General features: G+C 43.9%; 1 protein-coding gene across 1 annotated transcript in view; it reads left to right on the forward strand.

Moving 5' to 3' along the window:
• The first annotated feature begins 11,600 nt into the window (after nucleotides 1-11,600).
• The window catches only part of KTN1 (kinectin 1 (kinesin receptor)), a 55,063-nt gene continuing 45,068 nt past the window's right edge, over nucleotides 11,601-21,595 (forward strand). The window contains 5 exon segments of the mRNA XM_009583183.1: nucleotides 11,601-12,146; nucleotides 13,750-13,887; nucleotides 16,316-16,483; nucleotides 18,795-18,925; nucleotides 21,137-21,253. Of these exon segments, the coding sequence (XP_009581478.1) occupies nucleotides 11,624-12,146; nucleotides 13,750-13,887; nucleotides 16,316-16,483; nucleotides 18,795-18,925; nucleotides 21,137-21,253 (1,077 nt within the window). The 5' untranslated portion in view covers nucleotides 11,601-11,623.

The raw sequence follows: 21,595 nt of genomic DNA on the forward strand, positions 1-21,595 counted from the left end.
TAGTATTTAAAATGGTTTTGTTACAACAAGTCTTTTGGGGTTTGGCATTAGGAAAAGAGTGAATTGTAGCCCTTAATTATGAAGTGCGGGAACAATTGCAGCCGGACAGACAGGCAGTGGTCCAGCTCCTCTCGTACTGAGCGAGCAATGCTTTTGTGCTGTGCCATCGCACTGCACAAATGACCGTAGCAGGCTGTTGCTAGATTGATTGGTTTTGATCTCTCTTAAGAAGAGGTTTGAAAGCTCTAATTTTGGGTTATCGCAATAGTCCTTCAGGCCTCTGCCCTGTTGCTCTGAGCAAATCTGTTACTGTGGCTGCCCCAGAGCTTCCCATGGAGGCAGCTGGTGGGGGGAGTGCGGGATTAAAAACCAGCGATTAAATCCAGTTGTACTGGGACATCAGTGGCTTGGCTTGTGTAGGTGCTGGGGCAAAGTAATTGCAAGGAAAGCTTTGAAGGCACAGCGTTTTGCTGGCAGCCCAGCCCCTTTGCATGTGCAAGGGATGGGGAGCTTTGAGGAGTTTGGGGGAATTAAGCTTGGGAAGGTGTGGGATGGGGTCTGTGGCACGTGGGTGAGCTGTGACTTGCCAGATGCCACCTGGGGCAGGGAGAGACTTCTCTTCCCCTATCTCTTATCAGCCTGGTGGTGAGGACATCCCTTGCTCAGCATAGCTGGGTGGTGGTGGGACTTGCAGAGTGCCTGCCGGTGACAGCGCTCCAAGCAAATCTTGTCTTTTCCCTCTGGAGCACCTCTCCAGGCTGGGTTTCTCCTACAGTTCGAGTCAAAGTGCACCCGATATCACTGAGACATTTGCTGTTTGCCCCAGCCGTGCCTCCTTTCCAGGCGTGTCGTTAGGCAAAGACATCGTCAGCTGACTCACAAATGGCACTTTTACTGCAGTGTGCTATGTTTCCAACAGAGCTTGTGCTGGGAAATGGAAAATACAGAACTCCTCTCTGGAACACAACTCCACTTTTTTTTTTCCCCCCTCCCGGGAGCTGCTGAGTTTCTGTGGCGGCTGGCGTACGTATGGCAGTGCCTTCTCCTGTTGGGAATGTTAAAAATACCCGCTACAATTTTCCCTTTCCACATACCAAAATATATTAATGTGCTGCTGCTTTGATTAGTCATTTCCTCTTCCTTTGTTCCTGTCGCAACAGAGTAAAGGACTGCGGGCGCATGCTTCAGTAAAATCTTGTATGGTTAAGAAGTCTGAAGCTAAATAGATTCTCCTGGGTTAATACCTGTCTTTGTTGGCAGAAGACTTCTGTTCTCATCTGTTAAATACACATTTAAAAATAAGTCTGGATAAAGTCACTTTTATGGTGTTCACACTAAGAATATCTTTGCTGCTTGATTTATTTTTGTAGGGGAAAGAAATTCTAATATGAACACGGTTAATACTCCTACCATGAGTTTAATATATTCTTGCAGGAAAACTTAAGTGATGCATTGCTACAGGAAACTTCCAAATTCTCTCATTTATTTTGAGGCTTCTTGTCTTCCTCCTGTGCCACCACCTCTGTGCACGCATGCTCCCCACTCCCCGAGTTCCTGCAAGACCTTGTTCAGCGTGGGTGGAAAACTTGGTGAAAGCACCAGCGTGATGCTGTTAGGCTGTACATGGCTAAGTTGTGGGATAGCTTTGGCAGTCTCCATGCCATCAGGGTGTGGAGGTACAAAGGTTTAATAAATTCAGCTATACGGACCTGCTTAAACATTGCTCCGAGTGACTTGCTAACCCTTCAAGGCTGGATGTTTTTTTGCTTCTCCTTTGCTGCTGCTGCTTTGGCAAAAAATTTGGAGAAAAGCTTTAGCACTAGGCGGTCTGGGGATCCACAGAACAAGTGGTAGGTTTAAAACCTTCTTGTGTTTGGAGAAATTCAAGGGAGTAGGCTAAAATGTTGTCTGACCAATATGGTTAAGGGCAAAGTTGAGTAGAAATCTGGAGAATTGAGCAATAAATTAAGACAGACCTTTCCGTGGGTGTGTGCAAACTTCAGAAATACGTCCCCTAAACAAAATGCCATCCTTGTTAGCAATCTGTGGTGGTTTTCCTGTCGTTCTGGCGCTGAAGACACTGCTTTGCCCTGGATTCAAAGCGAAGGACAGTTTGTGCCTGCCCGGGGAGGTGAGGCTTGGGCAGCAGCGCTGCTCCTGCCGGGCAGCCTGAGGAAAACCCGTGTTGGTGGGGCTGTGCGAGGCCCGCAGGGAGGTGATTACCTCTTCTGGGATGCATAGGCAGATAATACACTTGGCTCTTTTCCTTAAGTATTTGCAGCTCTTGTATATAAAAACCTGGGTTGGTTTTTTTAATGAGCATTAGCCTCCCAGTACTCGGATGCCATTCATACTTTCACAGCAATCTGCTAAGGCAAAAAAAAAGATCTGGACCGAAGGCCTTTTCTTCCTTTGTTTGTCTCCTCTTATTTTACATTTATTTTTTAAAATATAAACAAGAATACATAACACAGGAATGTATATTTAGATAGTTATATTTACTATATACACTGGGAAAGAGAAAAGGTTTCATTCCAGCTGTTTTTTCTTTGCAGATTGCTGTGAAAGTATGAGAGGAATTTGAGTACTGAGAAGCTACTGCTTGTACCTGCTTTCCTCTGTTCTTCCGTGCTTGCAGAGACTGAATTGGATGTAAAGAGAAGAAAGGGCTGTAGCAGCCTCAAATTTCTCAAGAGATGATCTTCAAATTTTTTTACTTGGAATTTGAGGCTCTGCCTCGTTTGTGACCAGAGGGAGGTCAATTGTGTAATTGCTGTGGGTGCTGTAGAGCTTGTTTTAATCAAGTTAAAATAATAGAGCATGGCAAGGGTAGGTGCAGAAGTCTCAGAATAAATATACTTAAGCTAGTGCAACTTATTCCTGTGTCAGAAAAGGATTAAGCTGTATTGGAGTAAGACAGCCTGATACCCTCAGAGCTGAGACCCTTCACCTGCCTTGTTTTGGCAGAGCCAACTTTGGGAATGACGATGCACATGGTTATGTCAGCAGATGGAACAGGGGATAAGATAGGTGACGAGCAGCTTTGTGACCCTAGCTGAAGGTGTACAAACAGTTGTGCTGGCAATGCAAAAACCCTGTGTCCTAGGAAAGGGTGCCATGCTAGCTGAAAGAGCCCCGAACAAACCCAGCTGGGCTGTGCAGCGCTCGGCATTGGAGCTATCGTATTATATCTGCCCCTGGTTTAGGGGGATGATAGTTGTGCTCTGAGGCTTTCTATGGATCCGAGGTGAAGGTTATACTGTGAATATATATTTATACAATAGACCACAGCAGATGTCAGAAGGCCTTTGTTGAGGTGCATAGTGGCTTTACTTGTGTAAATGGCTTTTGTGTGTGGTAAACCTGAGCTGCTATGGACTGTCACATCAGCTTGGCTTGTACAAACCTTTCTAAACAGCTAATCAGAATAACAAAACAGGCATGGCCTGATTCCTCCCTCTAGTCCAGGTGCTGGGCACAAACAGATTTCAGGTGTAGTTGTGTGTGTTTATAATGCTTCTGCCTGGCTGACCCAAGAGGCCTGGCTTAAATCCGCACCCGGCTCCTGCTGCTGGGCAGATTCGTGTTGCAGGAGACCCCTTGATACTCAAAAACCACACAACATGCAGAACGGCTGCTCAGACTGGTAATCTAAACTCAGCTTTGGCCATTAATCTGCTAGCTTTGTCTCTTATTTTTAGTGTGTAATCCTGCATTAATATGGCCTTGGCAAAAACCCAAGTTGTAGCATTGTCTGCAAAGCCAGAACTAACAAGTTAATCAGTGTCGGGTTTATTACAATATATTGTTATACCTTGAGCAAACCTGCAAAAGCCATCCATTGCAATGCAGTTAGGCAATGCTGTGGTGAGAACAGTGATGGTTGTTTTTAATGAAATCTGTATGTTGGGACTTAATTCTTTTCTAAACTTAATTCTTTTCTGAAATGGGGCTAAAAGGTGCAGCTGCTTTGCTGGCTGGGTTTGTTGGCTCTATCTGGCAGCTTTGGAGGAGAAGTGAGACTTGGCTGCTGCCCGGCTTGCAGAGGCAGCACCTCTGAGCGGCTGTACTGACACTTGCCTTGCCTTAACATCAGCAGAATTGTTCATGCTGGTGCATTCGTATGGCTACTTGTGCAGCCTTTTTTGCTGTTGAACTATGCCTTCTGATATAACACACGCAATAGAAAGTAACAGATGTAATGGGGGATCTTCTGGGTGTTCGGAGCTGCTGTGTGAGTGAGGGAGTGACCTTGGCTGCTATCGCTGCCCGCTTGGGATGCGAGCAAAACCACAAGCTGAGAAAATCAGCGTCTGTGTTCAACCTTTAGTTTAGATTTTGCTGCTCTTTGGTCCTTTGTGAGAGCCTGTGAGAAAATGCAGTGAGTGGTTTTTTCCCTTCGTATTTTGAGAAGTACCATTTCTCAGTTCCCCATGCACAGAAGTGAGTGGTGATTGAAGAGCAAATGTCGGATCTGGTCTCTGCTTGCAAGGAGAGCAGGGAAGGGGAAACACTTACCCAAAAGACTGTGAGCTTGCTGCTCGGGTGTTTAAATGCCCCTCGAGTAGTTCATGGTGGTGCAGGCAGAGCACGTCTATACATGAGCATGCGAAGGAGGGAGCTGGGGAAGCCTCAGGGACTCCCTGGAAATAGCGATGGGAAGACGCAGACTTGCTGAGTAATGCCCAGAGCCCTCTCGGGGCGCAGTCCTCTCCCGCTGGAAGAAAGAAACCTTTGATCCTTTACAGGCACTTTGGAAGAAGGTAGTGTAAAGATAATTTGTTATCTTCTGACTTTGGAGATAATAGACATGTGTGTTAGAGGTTAGTTATTTTAAGGGAAAACTTGCGGTTTCTGGAGTCCGGTTGGGACAAGGACACTTTCTTCTGGCCCTGATTGATGCCGGTTTTTATCCCAAATAACATGCCCTCGCAAGTGCAAGAAATGCTTTGGTTTCCTAAGGCTTTTCAGTCCTGAATGATATCTGTGTCTTTTGTTCTTGTGCTTTGGTGAACCCTGTTGGTTGCTCGTGGGGAGGGGTCTGTGCAGTTTCGGGGTATTCGGGCAAGCTGGTGGGCAGGAGGGCAGAGCGTGGTTTTCCAGCCTGTTCCTTGCTCTGTGCCAACAACAAGGTTGCTTGTTTCACTGATGCCAGTTCCAACTTTGGGCTTTATCCCGCAGCCCAGGTGGTTTCAGGGCGTCAGCTGCCGCACGGTGAATCCCTGCCCTGCCTTATCTTGTATGAACTTGCCTGGATAGCCGGGCTGCAGTGGCAACCTCCCGCGTGCTCCCGGCAAACCCTTGCAAGGAGGTACCTGGGTGCTCACCGCTACTGGCACTTGGACGAGAGCAAGGTCATCTGCCAGGTAGCGGTGGCAATGTTGCATTGTGTTGCGCTGCCGGCTTGCTCTTGGCACTGCTGCTGCATTTTGTCAGGTGTTGGCTCTAAAGATGTATGGGGAAAAAACCTAAAAGTAAAGGCTTTTGTTGAAGCAAAGCTACTCTTTTCTGGTATTTAATAAATAGCGAGTCTGTGTTAACTAACATCAAGCAACTGAGAGCAGACAGAGCCCAACAGATGGTACAAACAGCGGCATGTTTGGAATGGAAAATATTTACCTAGAGGGTATTTGAAGCACTGTGCTCGGCAAGTGGCTTAATTGTATCAGTGTAATCAAGTGAAGAACAGCAAGATTTATTGACAAGTCTCACTCTCCTCTTGCTGTTAGCAGTTTGTAGGGGGTGTCAAGCACTGTTGAGCTTCACTTGAACAGGTCTCCTTCCCAGAGGAGAGTAACTTTAATACGTGAATGGCTCGGTGTGTAATTTTGAGTGTCTACAGCTTTCTTCTGTTGCTGCACAAATCATGCTGTCGGAGCAAGTATTTAAATGAAAGAAACCCGGCGCTTGAATGGCTGTTTATTATGCTTCCCCCCAGTCTTAGTTTTGAGAGGACTTCTGTAAACAGAGCCTGGAAATATAGCTATAAAAGTAGAGTTTAAAAAGAACACAAAAAAGTAGGTTAAATTTTGCCATCCGGGTCAAAACTGGCAGGGCCATTTAGACCTTCAGCTTTTCCAGGTGGTGGGTGCTTTGTGCATGCCTCCAAGTTGTAAAATTTTAAAAGTGACCTGTAAGAAGATTGTGTGTGATCTTACTGGGAGCTGTGCCTTTTTCTTTACGTAGGTGGCAGGTGGGAATTATATGTAATATCTTATTTTCCTGTCTTAAAAACAGTCTCAGGTGTAGTCGGCTCCTCGCTGGTGTTCACCGGGCAGTGTGTTTTTTGGGAATGGGTAACCCTTGAATGGGAAAGCTGGGGAAGACGTTGAGTCTTTGCCTTGGTTCCCAGCCTTGCTCACCTGCTGAAGTTAGCCGGGTGTTAATGAACTCAGGCAAGTTTGATGGACTGAAATCCCTGCCTGCTCTGACAGCTCGGCTTTCACTTCTGCCTCTTAATGTCGCATCGCAGCAGCTCTGCTGTCTTTTGTGTCTCGTCTTGGGGTGTGAAGAACACATCTTGTTTTTTCAGTGACATAGGGCTGCTTAAACCAAAACTAAACCAACCTAAGTTCTAACTCTGCATTTTTTTCTTAGACTGTAGCAATGCTGATGTTAAGTGAAGTGCCTTTAGGTTTTTCTGATAGCCCTCCTTCCTAGAGCTTGAGCACAGCAATGCTTTAGTTAATTAATACTCACGAACAAAATCACAGAGAGCTGGTTGCTCTCACTGTATGGACGAGGAATAGGCACGGAGTGGCTAAACATCTTGTTTAATATTATATTTTACCTGTGGCAGATCGGGGTTTAGTTTCCTTGTCTAGCCCAAGCTGCTGGGGGAAGCAGCTCTCTCCTGAAAAGCCCCCTCTCCTGAAAAGTGCTGGGGGAAGATGAGTTTGGGAGTGAAGCTGTGTTCAAGAGGATCCTCTTTGCAGCTGGCTAATATTGGAGTGTGTTGCTAACTGTGTGCAGATTAAGGATAAAAAAATACTATTATCTATTTGAGGAATTTATTGAATACAGATACTCCTCTGAGACTTCTTGCTGTGATCCTAGTGACTGTTGAATGAGAGGGCTTTCTTTTAGTCTGCTTGCCAGCTTGAGAAAATCCCAGGGAAAATACCCCAATTAAAGAAGCTGTTGCCTTAGCTAAATCATATGTGGTATCTCTTAAACTGCTTAGTATTTAGGAAAAAACCCCCACATTACCTTGGTACCTATGTTTTCCCCCCTTTAATGTTTTTCAGAGGCACAAATAGCTGGAGATTATGTGCATCTTGGGACCTGAGCATTTACAGAAGCTGTGCTTCTAACGTGCTGGGGCTAAGCTACGAGTGACTCATTAGCCAGATGGAGCTATAATTTATTTCTGTCTTCTCAAGTAAGCTAATCCCCTGGACCTAAACTGAATGAATATCCTGAAATGTGGTATCTGTGCAGGGTGAAACTTGAGATTTAAATGCAAAAAGCGAAGGGTGTGTTACAAAATCCAGGGCAGTGTTAACTAGCAGAGGAAGTCAGGTGCAAGCAATAATACTGCACTGGAGTTCAGAAATAGTTATTTTCTGTGGCACGGGCTCTGTTTAGGGGAACAAAAGTGCAATTCTTTTGTTAAATGCAGGATGGGAACAGTAACCGAGTCTGCGCACGAGCTGGGACAGATGCGGTTTGTTCCTCTTTTTTAGAATGACTGAAGGGATGTTGTGAGTTCTTGAATTTACGAACGAGACGGGAGCGTGCCTGCAAGTGGGGAGCCTGGCACGGGTGCTGGGCAGCCGGGCTCTGAGAGGTGTGCCCGATAAATATCAGATTAAATATCAAATATAGATGAAAGGTGAGTATTTAACCAAATATCTTGAAGTTTAAAAGTAGTTAAAGTTGCCGTGCCTCTTGTTGGCGGTAGCGAGGGGGTGTGGATGTGCGATTTGTGCCGGGTGTGCCTTGCCTGGGGATTGCAGCTTTTGAGTGGGTAGAGAGCTGATGCAGCCATCCTGGAAAGGTGTCTGAGGGAGGGCTGCAAGTAATAAAAGTCCTCTTGCCAGCACTTTGAGGCGGGGAGAAGTAATATTTTTGTGAGGGTGTCTTATATTTCCATAAAGGAATGGGAGGAGTCGTAAAACTAAATCCCGAGGAGCATTTAAGCTGGTACATGAAGATTTTTAAGTTAATGTAGCATTCACTTTTTTCTGGTTTAATTGAAGGAGCTTCTCTGTCCTGTTTCTTTTTGTATGGCGTAGGATTTTTTTCCCCCCCTATAGACTGCTTCTCTCTTTTCCTAGGTGGTTTGTCAACCTAATACAGAAGTATAGATGGGAACAGAGAAACTTGTTTAGTAACTGTAGATTGTTGGAGGACAACTGGAAAGTGTGAGCCAAATACCCCATGGCAAGGATGCTACTTCATAAAGATGTCTTGACAAGGGGTGGATGGTGAAGGATGTCATCTTGTCATTCTACATACAAGCCAGCAGCAATGGTATCCTTCTAGAAGTGATTTTTAAATGCTCTTGATCATGCTGGGCTGAGATGGGAAATTAGTGTATTACCATCAGAGCAGAGCTCGTTTGCCATTCCTGAGTGTCCTTAATCAATTCTAGTTACATTCTGAGGCTTTTACTTGTTTGGTTTTTTTTTTGAACCCTGCTTCCCTGTGAAAGGCTAGATTTGTGTATGTGAAATTCCCCACCGGACTTCGGAGATCAAATCTGCGAGCCTCTGATCACAGTGTTTGGGGTGGAAGAGTTCATTTGGCTCACGCTCTACTTCGCCCTGATGATTGAGAGGAGGACAGGAGCAACAATTGAGTCTGTGGAGGCTCCGAAACTCATCATTGCAATGCTGTGCTCTGGATCCGGGATGGGGTGCAAATGATCCCGTTGTATAAGTGGAGTTAAGTGCAGGGAGGGGAGAGCAGGGTGGTGGAGAGAAGCTCAGCAGAGCTTGTGTTGCTCAGCCAGCTCTGAGATCAGACCTTGTCTTGTCCAGTACATATTCCCCTCTCGGACTAACTGTTGTAAGTATGTATTTATGGCTCCTCTAGGAAGCAGCTGAAGCTTTTAAATGTGTCTAGCCTCTCTGGTCTCCAAGCAACAATCATTTTCTGCTTATACTTGGTCCTGCCTTGATGACCATCATGCATCCTGACACTTGATGTCTCGAGCCTTTACAACGTGTGTTTTGCTGGGTGTGTGATTCAACCTGAGCATCTGGTGTCAGCTGCTGGGAAATGTGTAGGGATGGCTGTGGGGTGTGATCGTCCCAGCTTGGCTGAAGCAATCGGCTGAATTTACAGCCAGCTGTGTGCTTGTGTATCAGCAAGGCAGAGGTGGGCTGTTCTGGGCATTTTGTGGTTAGGTATTGTAATTGTTGCAGTAATGTATTGTAATGATCAACTTAATTACAGTTGTGAAAAATCTGCTTAATTACATATTTACTTTGGGGATTAGCTTTTCCCGTAGGCATTCAATATTGACTTTGGCTGAGACAAATTTCAAGATCTACTTCCTTCAAGAGATGACTAATATTAGATCACTTAGTGCAGGAAGCTGGTTTTATCAAGTAGCTGTAACTAATCATCTTGAAAGCTCCAGCTTGGTTTCGAGCATCTGTGCTTTTTCTTCCCAAAAGACAAGCTTTTCCTCCCATCCTTCTCAGCCCTTCTGAAACTTGCCGTGTTGGATGTAATTCTAGACCCAAGCCTTCTCGGTGAGCTGTGCGCACACAGAAAATAAATACAAACTGGGAGGAGACTTAGTTAAGACAACTGATGAATAACTAGTGTATTGAAATGTTAGTCTTTTATTTGGATAACTTAATAGCCAAATTAGAGTTCTCACTCCTTGCTTTCTGTGCTGCTCAATGCACTGTACAAATAAATTATCGCAATAACTCCTCTCTGCCCAGAAACTATTAGATACAACGACTCTTCCCTCTTCAGCTGGAGCCAGGCTCCAAACCAAGCTCTCGCCAATGTGGCAGGATGGCAAGCCAGTTTATGATAGCAGCTTCCAGCACAGCCAGGAGTGGAGGTAAAAAAACACTTTAAGTATAATACTAGCAGGTATTTGAAGAGTAATCCTCTGTCTGCCCAGAAGCAAGGAGAGCCTGACTTCTCCCTGCGCCGTGCAACTTCTGTATGGACTTTATTACCTGTGCCCTCAGTGGGCACATCTATTTTCTTTTTGTAAGTTGCAATGGAAATACTATAAGCGATATTACTTTAAGGTGTGGGGCAGTTCCCCTTACTCTTTTGGAGTCATCTCGCTTATGTCTAGGCCTGTGTGAAGTTCTCGTCCTCAAGTTGGTTGAGGAGAAGCAGAAGGGCAGACTGATGTGTAACACTGCCCGGAGTTGCTAACAGTACAAGTTTCCCCAAGTGTTGCTGGGGACCTTTGCACATGTTGGTGGGTGCTGCAATTGGGCAGTGGTTGCAGAGAAGGTGACAAAGATCATGGGAGACACAACCCAGGTTAGATCCCTTGCCTTTAATTCCCAAGAGAATGGGTCTCCCAAGGGACAGTTCAGTTGAAGAGTTGTCTTTTCTTGTGTAGAGGAAAATATAGTTGAAGCACGTGCTTTCCATGGTGGTTTTTAAACTGAGTTGGTGAATCAGGAATTGCACTTGCTTAATTAGTTTTAAGTGTGTTTTTCGATGGTTGGTGCTTTTTTTTTACCTTAGAACAAACACTCTGGAGAGGGTTTGAATGCTTCCTGCAAAAATCCAGGTCGGTTCATAGTGATCAGTTGTGAAATAGGAAAATTGGTCTTGTCTTGCCTGCAAAATTAGGTTTTTAGCTTCATCCTGACTTTTTTTTAACTCTGTAGTTCCTGCTTTAAAAAAAAGTAATGCTCTGAGCATAAATAGTGTTTTTGGCAAATTATTCTGGAGTCGTCTGGTCTGTTAGTGCCCTGGAAGTTGTACACTGTTACATGCACAAAATAAGTAACAGATCTTCCTGTTTTCCTATAAATGTGTGGAATCTTCATGAGTTTGAAGCTGGGTTTTAGACTTCAAAAAGCAGTTTTGAAAATACCTGATTCTTTATGGTTGACTAAAATTTAGGGCGCTCTCCCTTCTTCCCCTCATTCCACTTCTGAAGCTGTCGTAAATCTGGGAACAAAAGGAAGTTGAAATTTAACTCCCACTTTTCAAGATAAAAATCTTAATTCGTTATGTTTGATTTATGGCAAAAAAAAAAAGTGTTGCTCTGCATGTACTGATCCTTACTTCACAGGCTCTGAAAGTGCTGTCTCATGTATTTCTGAAATCAAAAGCTTTAACTTTATGAAATTCACTTGGGAAGGGAGAATGAGGAAGATGAAGAAAAGTAAGGAAAGAGGAGAACTGCTCTGTTCCAAGACCAGCAGTCTTGCAAACTGCAGTTCCTTCTTATCGTGGTTAACAACTTTGAAGCAAATGGTAATGACTCCAGAAGTTGTTCCATGATTGATACAGTTTGGTAATTTTATTAAAAGCTATTTTAAGGCTTCTCTAAAACAATGACAAAGCTTCTTTTATTATTATAATTGGTGGGGGAAATAGTATTGATGAAAACCTGTTCAAAACCTAATTTTTTTTTCTTTTTTCCCTAAAGGTTTTTTAAATATAGCTAAGAAAAAGCACAATGGAGTTTTACGAATCTACCTACTTTATCATCCTCATTCCTTCTGTGGTTATTACAGTTATCTTCCTCTTCTTCTGGCTTTTCATGAAAGAAACTTTATATGATGAAGTCCTTGCAAAACAGAAAAGGGATCTAAAGTTTCCACCTACCAAGACTGATAAAAAGAAAACAGAGAAGAAGAAGAACAAGAAGAAAGAAGCTCAGAACGGGAACATCCACGAGTCTGACTCTGAAAGTACACCTCGGGACTTTAAGCTCTCTGATGCCCTGGGTACGGATGAAGAGCACGTCGCTCCTGTTCCCTTGCATGTGACTGAAGCATCTACTGGCGTTAGAGAACGGAAGAAGAAGGAGAAGAAACATAAGGCCGTTCAAGATGATCATGTAACTAAGGAGTCGGAAGGATCCAAGTCTTCAGGCAAGAAAGTAGAACCAGTCCCTGTTACAAAACAGCCCACTCCACCATCTGAATCAGCAGCATCTAAGAAGAAGCCTGGGCAGAAGAAGCAGAAAAATGGAATGGGTATCTGATGTTGCATATGCTTCTTGCACAGAACGCCAAAACCGTGTTCTGCTTTTTGCAAGGCCACAGAGTGTCTCTCTCACAACTGTTCTGCCTTATCTCTATGGGGCAAAGCTCACTTCTAACCTTTTCCTTTTGACGAGCTATTGCTTTTTTTCCCCCCTGTTTTTCATCTGGCAGCAATGCTCTGGTTTTCCTCCTCCCGTCCTTGCTTTCTTCTACTAAAGATCGTTGAGGGAAATGTATTTTGCTTTGCTCTAGGGTTTGGCTAGTTTGCTCTCAAGCTGTCAAAATTTTGATTACTTGAAAGAAGTCATTAGATGTTTGCTGTGTGCATTCTGATGTCAAGCTATAAAAAAATGGAGTCCTAAGAGTGGTTGCTCTGATAAGGAGGGGCATCTAGGGAAACTTCATAGCAGCCTGTGCAAAACAAATCACTGTTTAAGTGCAGGCTTAATGTTAAAAGAGGTGTTTGGTGGCTGATTCATGGAAAGAAGCACTTAAAGCTGCTTCCCACCTGCTACATATCTGTAACTGAATGGAACTGATGCTGAAAGAAAACTGGTCCAGCCATGGTAACTGAAACATCCAACCTAGAACAGACTGAAAACTCTAGTCAGAATCGCCTGTGACTGTCTTGACCATATCCTCAGCAGAAGCTGACATGTCTCAGTGTGGTTGTCTGACTATGAATAGAAGTTAAAGAATAAAAATACTTCGGTTTTCACTTATTTCTGAAACTGAGTATTTGCAGAGCACCCTTTTGAGATGCGGGTGTAATAGGTTTGCTACAGGGAGTGAGGAAAAAGAACAACATTGCTGCTTGATGTGGTGGATTTTTTCTTTTTCGAAAAAAGGGAGAAAAAAGACCCACTCGCTACCAACAACAAAAAATCAAATCTTGTTGTGGGTGTTCTCCGAAAATCTCTGTGGCGTGGTTAAAATGTGGTCTGCAAGCACTATTCTGAGGGCAGCCACAACTAACTCTTATCCTTGATTACAGGAGCTAACACCATAACCCGTATTGTGTGTGTCAGCTCTGACAAGAATATTATATGGCACAGGCTGTCCAAAAAGATAAAAAATTTCTCACTAGAAACAACTTTTAAAAAGAACAGTTCCCTAATGTGAAATACTTATTTTCTGCTTCTCACAGTCCCAGTAGCTATTGGGGGTGTGTGTGTAAAATAGCCAGGTGGGTTCATGGAGGGGAATAAAATAATTCCTGCAAATGAGAAACCAATATGGGTAACACGTACTATCTGCTCTGTCGCAGTAAAACCTGGATTGGATTTGTTAAACTGTTACTTGCATTGCCGTATGTTCTGCTTGCAGATAAGATTCCTGTCTGTCAAAACACTAGGTGCTGTGGCTCTTGACTCTGCTAAACCTTTCGATGGCTTTGGGGTCTTGTCTGATACGGGAAGTGTATGTGTTTGTGAGTGCATATATATACATATATATGGCTAACTTTGTGTTCTGATTTAAAATACATGAGTTTATTTTTTCTGGGAGTAGACTTCGGTGGTTATTACAGATTTTACTGATTTAAAAGTAATGATGAGTATACAGAAGAGCATATTGTCTTAATTGTCTGTTACAGATGATCAAGATACGAAGACTGATTCTGTTGTATCTCCTGCCAAAAAGCAAGACCCAGTGCTGCTCCACCAGGAGATAAAACAAGAAAATGTATCGGGAAAGAAGAAAGTCTCTGCAAAGAAGCAGAAAGTTGATAATGGTGAGAATACAGACTCTGGCTTAGTTCAGATAAACCTGACTGTTAAACCTTTTTGCCATCCATACTTTAGTTTCTCTTCCTTTGGAAAAGAAACTCACAGAAGAATAACTCTTTTAATTTGAAAAAGCAGGAATTCCAGGTAGGAGAGATTGTTCAGCCTGAGATACTGTTTAATTTTATGAACATCTGGTACCACTGAGCATGGGATGATGCTGTGAACCTCTCTGAGCTCTTTTGGATCCAAACATCCATGCCTGAATTGAGAAGTAATGTGCTGACTTAGAGCCTGCTCAGCTTATACTCTAAGTTGCTCTGAGCGAGGCATGTCTGGAACTGTTGCAGTCATCTGCCCCAAACAAGACTGCAGTTTTTTTAGCTGATTGCTTTGACCACGTTCCTCTCTTATTGTCCTTTTGTTAGCTAGCTCTTGCTCCAGCATAAACTGTTCATCTTTGCTGTCAAGGCCTTTACTGTTCGTCATCCCTCATTTTCTGCCAAGATGCTGTTTCTTGTCTCCTCTTGGCTCAGTGTGCCTCTGTGTTTGTGTTTTTTACAATGAGTGCCGTTGTGCCTGTGGCTTTGGGAAGAGCGTGGAAGTTCTGTGAGGCCACCTTGTTAGCTTCTCAAAACTCTTCTTTACTGGGACAGCTATGAAGAAGTTGGCGGCTGGTGGACTGCTCCTGGAGTAGACAATGTTGGTCACTCTTTTCTTTATGCTTTGGTCAGGTCATCAGGGTCCAAATCAGTCATGGGCCTTGGTCAGGCCAGGATGGGGTTCCAAGTAGCGTAGGGTTCCTGTATGTTATAACAACTGAAAAACTTTCAAATTATTCCTGGAAGAAACCTAGGGGAACCTAGGATGTGATTGCCTTTTACAGATATTCTTGTGCTTTTCTTGATGCATCCATTGCCCTTTTTTGAGGGGCCACTTTATGGACCACAAACTTGTCTGTATGTGGCAAATAAGTGTCAGTACCAGCTCAGCCAGCATTAAAGCTAAGCTGTCAGTGCTACAGGGGAATAGCTCATGCATTATTTGAATGCAACCTGTTTTCTTTTAGAGCCACCTTTCCAAAATGACAGAGCAAAAATTAGCTGTGGTGGGCATCTGAATTAGCCAAGACAGTACTATGGGGATTTCAGATGTTACTGGCATTGCAAAATGTCTCATTGATATTAAATAGATTTTGAAAGGAAGGGAATAAAATGAGGAGGGGAAGTTAATAAGGAGAGGAAGAGAAAAGGTGAGGATGGTAACTGGATTAGGTGGTGGATATTTCTGCTAGAGGAGAGCTCTCCTCACTTCTGAGCTTGCAGTGTACCTGCAGGTGTTTGCTGGCTGCTTAAGTGGAAGGACTCTATCAGGTGACACAAAAGGTCTGTCTGGCCAGCAGCCAGAATACAAAAGTGTTTTATAACTGGCTCTCTGGCAGCCAGGAATGCATATTCGTCTTGCACTGATGCCTGAAACCTTGCATCCCACCCAATTCCTCCTGTCTTTGGTCTGCCGCGTGGCATCTGTTGTCCATCAGCCCTTCAGTCTGGGCTGGCTGGGTCAGTGAACTTTCCTGCTGTGGCATGGCTCTGTGCACAGCGTCTTGCATACTTTAGGCAGTGTGGACCAGCAGCTCAGGAGCTGGGCAAAGAGCAAATCCAGCTCTGCTGGCTGTGTCTGTTGTCCCTGGTCTGTCGCTCTTCCTCTCCCCTCCCCTGCTTTTGTCTTGGCAGTGCAGGCTGAAAAGTTCTTTGGACAGAGGCTGGTCCTGACCATGTTTATACAGTGCTGTGTGAACGGAGACCCGAGGTCGGTCAGTACCTCTGGGTACCTTTCTGAATATTAACGATGTCTAAAGCCTGCTCTGACAGATGAGATATCTTCGTTAAGTGCAGTTGAGTCTGCATTTGAAATAAGCTTGATTGCTGTCCCTAATGCATGTTCTGCCTAAATGGTTTAGTTCACAGGTGATGTAATCTGAGTGAAAACGCTGACAGTAAGGTACCAGCTTTTTACAGAATAGGGACAAAAGACTTCACTATAGTCATGCTTCAGGGATGCTGAATGACTTCATACGCAGCCACAAGTAAACCAGTCTCATTGATGCTATGTGCAACTTTCTCATTAAAGTGAAATGAAAGTCAAAATGTAAAGCTTCTCTGCTACTTGTTAAAATGCTAAAAGGCAGCTTTGGAAATAGAAATTTAATTGAAGCTATTAAATTACTATGCATTAGAGACCTTTATTTAATGAACTTACCTGAAGAGCTTTAATGAGTTAAGCTGTGAAGGATAATAGAAACAGAGAGTATAACTAACTGTTGAGGTTAGAGATGCTTTAATCCAACTCTCTAATATGTTATGTACCTTTTCTAAAAATGTTGATGTTAATTATTACAAAGCTTTAACCCATCCTGTGGACTTTTGATTACAGTTTTGGTGGATGAACCTCTTATTCAAGCAACTACTTATATTCCTTTGATGGATAATTCTGACGCTGGCACTTTGGAAAAGCGAGAAGCAGTTGAAGTAGCAAAACAAAACGTGAATGAGGGGATCCAGAAGAGCAGTGGCAAGAAACTGAAGAATGAAACAGATAAAGGTAAGAAACCGATAATGCAGTCTCTCTGGCATAGCCTGCCTGGAAACTTGAACAGGAAAAACATGCTGTGTGTGTGGGGAGGGGGATTCTCTCTTATTTGCTAGGAAGAAATGATTTGAGGAAAACGCTTGTGGTTGCAGGACCCTGTTAGTTCTTGCCTGTGCTCGTTTATCCCCTGTCTCTGGCACTGTTGAAAGCGCTTGGCGCCATCTGAATCCTTTTAACGTTGACTGTAGGCTTTTGTGTCCTCACAGTGAGCAAATGAGTGATCGCAGACCACGCAGATGCACACGAGCTAGTTTTATGTTAGATAGTTCAGGCATCGCTAACATGATGGACTGTAAACCAAGAGCTTTCAGCACCGGCTGTTGGAGTCTGCTTGAGACTGGGAGTGTAGCCTGTATGTGCTAGGGCTGTTCATGGAGCTAGTTGGCGCTGACCAGCCAGCGTGTATCTCCGAGTGCAACACGGAGTTACCTGAAGCAAATTGCCAGTGGAGATAGTCTGGCAGTTTCCAGGAAGACTTTGAATTTTCCTTTCAATGCAGTTGGAATTGGTTGGGACAGGGGAGCTTCCTAAACACTTTTCCTCGGAGGCCTGGAGCGATTCATGAGCATTGTGTCCCAGCCACTGACCTGCTCAAAGCATCCCAAACTTACTGAGCCATGAGGTGAGACCCTCAAATTTGTGGGCAGCCAGAGAGGAGAAGCCAAGTGACTGGGCAGTGATTCCCTGCTCAGGTTTGTGCAGAAGACTGGCTCTCCAACATTGTCTGCCTGGTCACTCACTGCACTCTTTGGAACCTCTCTTTTTACACTTGTCTTCTAAAATGCTCACTTGAAAGTTTCCTGGCAATGCTTTGTGGTGTCTAGATTGGATTCCCACTTGCCTGAGGCTCCTCTTGTGCTTCTAGCTCAATGGCTGCGTGTTACTGACCTGCAGCGTCAAAGCCTCTCACGTGCACCCGTCCCTTCTTGTTTCCTTTGCAAGCTGTAACCTTCTATATGAGCTCCTAATTCTCCTGTGTCAGCTGGGATTTGCCCTCCCAATATAGAAATCTTCCTCTATTCTAATTGTAAGCTTCTTGGATGCAAGGGCAAAGTCTTCCTGTCTTCAGGGAGCACAGGGCTCAGGCTGGTCCAGGCAAAGCTGTTATAGACTCCTGGCTAACCGAACTGTGGTCTCAGGATTTTGGCATATTCCTGGTAACGACATCATTGATGATGTCAGTGCAGTAATGATGTGATCTGAAGTCTGTGGCCAAGACTAAGTTGGATTTAGGAGTAAGAAAGGGTGTGCTAGAATTTCTCAGCGCTTCCCCCCTGCCTCCCTGGACTCTGTTTTTCAGTGATTTGTTTTTATGCTCGGTAATTTCTCTTAGGGGCTTAGTACCACCAGCACTTTTTTGTTCTTCATTCATTTTTCAAATTCTGGAGAGGTTTGGGTCTGATGTGTGGCTTGGTTTCAGTGGCACACTTAGTACTATGGTGGGAACCTTCTCCATAATCTCTGGGACATTTTCTGAACCACGCATCACTTTTAAGCTTTTCCTTTTTTTCTTTTCCTTCCAGTCCCTTGATGTACTTTTGTGCACTGGTGAATATTTGACAGAGATACTGGATGCCTCGGTCTTGTGCTTCCATTTGCTTAAGTTAGGGGGCCACCTAATGACGTATGTGCATCCTGTTTTTTATGAACAAATGTTTTTTTGTTCCTGTAAGACCATTGATGAGTTGAATTGTGTTTCCTTGTGTGTGTCTTTTTAAACACTTACTGATTTATCTTCCTACTGATGAACTCCTTCTGCAGCAGTTCATTTCCAAACTTAGGCTGATGGAATATTTTTCTGGTTTCCATATATTGTAATCAGAAATGTGCCAGTTCTTAAATTTGTTACCTTGTCACTTGCTTATTGTTTGTGAAGCCAGGCTGTCCTTTAAATTGAGAGCTCAGTTTGAATTACTGTCATAATACACTAGAAAGGACTCTTCAAGTTTTCACATGAATGTTATTTTTTCCCCCAAAATCTGTGTTATGCTTTGTCTTCTTGCTAGCAACACTATAAATGTTACCAACTGTACAAACAAAGTGGTGGGATTTTTTTCTCCAAATTGTCAGCTGGCAGATTGTTATCGGATTTAAATCAGAGATCTGTTGTTTTTGCTGAATGTTCATGACCTTTCGCTGCTTGGCATTTCAGACTGAAATTAAATATAATGCATAATGATACCCCATCACATGCTGTTTCGAGGCAAAATAAATAATTCCGTATGGAGTCCAAAGTAAATATATCCTCCCTTCTGTGTTGCAGAGAATGCTGAAGTAAAATTTAAAGACTTTGTAATGGCTATGAAGAATATGATCTTCACTGAAGATGAGGCCCGTTGCATAGTGGAGGTGTTAAAGGAAAAATCCAGTGCAATTCATGATGTCTTGCAAAAGGTGAATGACTGCGGGCGGGGGGGGAGAGGAAACTATTAAATGAGCAGAAATTAGAAGAGATGCTGTCAAATTAGCTATATCAATGTTCTGTTGCGATTTCTGTATTCTGTCTTTGGAAGACTTTTTCCAGCTGGTCTGTGCTTGCTTCGCGTGCAGAAAGCAGTTGTCAGATGTCTGTGTGCTGCCATCTGCCATCCCATGGGCTGGCTAGACAGGCTGATGGCTTTTGACTGCTCATAAAGAGCAGGCATAACCGTGGAGAATAAGTATATAACGTAGGTCTGCTGCTGCAGCTGACCCGTGTGTGTTGGCATGGGGGAAGGCTAGCTGGTGACTTTCGGGAGTGATCTTTCACAAACGTGTAAATAGGATAAACTATAGTAGCAATTAAGAAAAAGCTGCTGTGGCTGTGTGCTCAACCAGCTAATTCTGTGTTTTGCAAGTCTCCATCTCCTAAGTCTATACATTCTAGTCTGCTGAGTTCTTTGGATATTTTTCATAGGATTGTAGGATGATTGTAGACTTGAAGGGACCTCAGAGGGTCTGTAGTCCAACCTCCTACTCAAAGCAGGGCCAGCTTTGAGGTCAGCCCAGGCTGCTCAGGGCTTTATCCAGTCCGGCTTGAAACCTTCAGGGACTGAGGCTGCACAACCCCTCTGGGCAACCTGTGCCAGTGCTTGGCAGTTCTTTTTTAATTTTTATATTAGGACAGAAGAGAGTGGTGACCACCAGTATCTTACAAATATCTACTCCTCCCTCCCATGATTCATTATGATTGTCATTTTGTGCTTGTAACATCCTGTTTGTCACACTTGAAGTCTTGCAGTTCTGTATTCTTCTGCAGAACAGAAATGCAGAACTGGATATGTGTCAACTCAACGCAATATAGTAGCATATCACGTAATTCGGGTTGGAAGGGACTTCAGGAGGTTGTGCAGTCCAACTGCCTGCTCAAAACAGGGTCAACGTTGCATTCGGAGCAAGTTGCTTAGGGATTTGTCCAGCTGGGTCTTGCACCAAGGACAGAGACTTCACAGTCTCTCTGGGTCCCTGTTTCAGTGCTTGACTGAAAACCCTGTAGTGGTACACTTGCAATGGTATCCCCTGTTTTATTCAGAACATCAGCCAGCTTGCTTGCTGTATTTGTTGTTGTTGGTTTTTGTTTTAAGGAATATTTTGTGTTAAAGGTAAAACCTCTAGGATCAAAATGGGTTCCTGGGTTTGTATACAATCAAAAATTGTAGGTTTCTGTAGATGGAAATGTGACTAGTGACTATTTTCCTATCTGTAGCACATGCAAGACACTGTCAATGTGTTTTGTGTATGTGTGCAGTACAATACCATTGAAGGAGGACTTCCAGACAAATTCAGAGTCGGTCTGAGGGACTGACACTCCTCTTTGCTGCTTCAGTTATCAGACTTCATTGAGTGAAGTCTGAGTGCAAATTCTAAACAAATTCAGAGTCGGTTTGGGGGACTGACACTCCTCTTTGCTGCTTCAGTTATCAGACTTCATTGAGTGAAGTCTGAGTGCAAATTCTAGGCAGCTTGCCCCTTACCACAGTTATTTCATTTTAGGACCAGTTTACACCTGGCAGGACCATGGGGATCGTTCTTCTAGTTCTGTTCCCTGTAGTATCTCTGAAACTTTGTGTGTCAGTGTGCCAGCAGAAACATAATTATGTCAACTGGAGGCTCTCCTGTGAAGTGGAAGGAGAGACCAGATCAGCGTTTTTCTCCTTTGTAGCGAGATATTTCAGAGATTAAGTTTGTAGTTATAATCCAAGTTGGGTTATACCTGCTTTGAGTGTGGGTTGGACCAGGTGATCCTGGAAGTACCTTCCAACCTCAATTACCGAATGATTCAGCATGTCTGCATCTTTTTCCTTCATTTCTCTTAATGGCTGGTCTTTGTTTTCCCCAGTGCCACCACAGCAGCTCTGTTCCAGTGCGGAAGCACCTTGAGAGCCCATTTATTCTCTTAATTGGTTTCAGTGCGTTTGGAAATGCATTTCCTTGTCTAATGAAATCGGTGCTGCAGGATCCATTAGCAGCAGAATCGGGTACTGGTGGTGCCATGTACGCCATGCAGACGGATGTTTCGGGGGCAGGAGGGGGTGTTTCTTCCTCTCAGGTTTGCTCTGCTGCCTGCTAGTGTGCTGTGCAAGTAGTTCTGGCATGTATGATCATTTTTATGTACTTTTGCCGCAGGCTAGCAAGGCTGAGTCGGCTGCAGCTGTACATCAGCTACAAGACAAAGAGAAAATGCTTGCTGCGATGAAGGAGGAGGCAGCTGTTGCAAAGGAGCAGTGCAAGCAGCTAACCCAGGCAAGTGTAAAGAGGTTCAGGTGTATAGAGAGCCATGGGAGAGGAGCAGGGGCTTGTAGGTCTAGCAGCCAGCAAATGCTGATTTACTGAGGTTAGTATGAGTTGAAAGATGGAATTTTTTGTATCGGGAAAGCTTACCAAGACACTGTGTTTGGTTTTATGATGCTATTAACGTATTTATGCAGAGTTATTTTCCAGTAGGTTTTCTAGAGAGTTCATTTACTGAGACTCTTAGGCTGAGACTATTTTTCTTTTCAAAAGGTTACTTTAAAAACACTTCCTTCATGAGTACAATTCGGTTTTGTGGATGCAAATATTAAACACCTTTCCTGCATCGCAGTT

The sequence above is a fragment of the Fulmarus glacialis genome, unplaced genomic scaffold (assembly GCF_000690835.1).
Source record: "Fulmarus glacialis isolate BGI_N327 unplaced genomic scaffold, ASM69083v1 scaffold7128, whole genome shotgun sequence".
NCBI lineage: Eukaryota > Metazoa > Chordata > Aves > Procellariiformes > Procellariidae > Fulmarus > Fulmarus glacialis.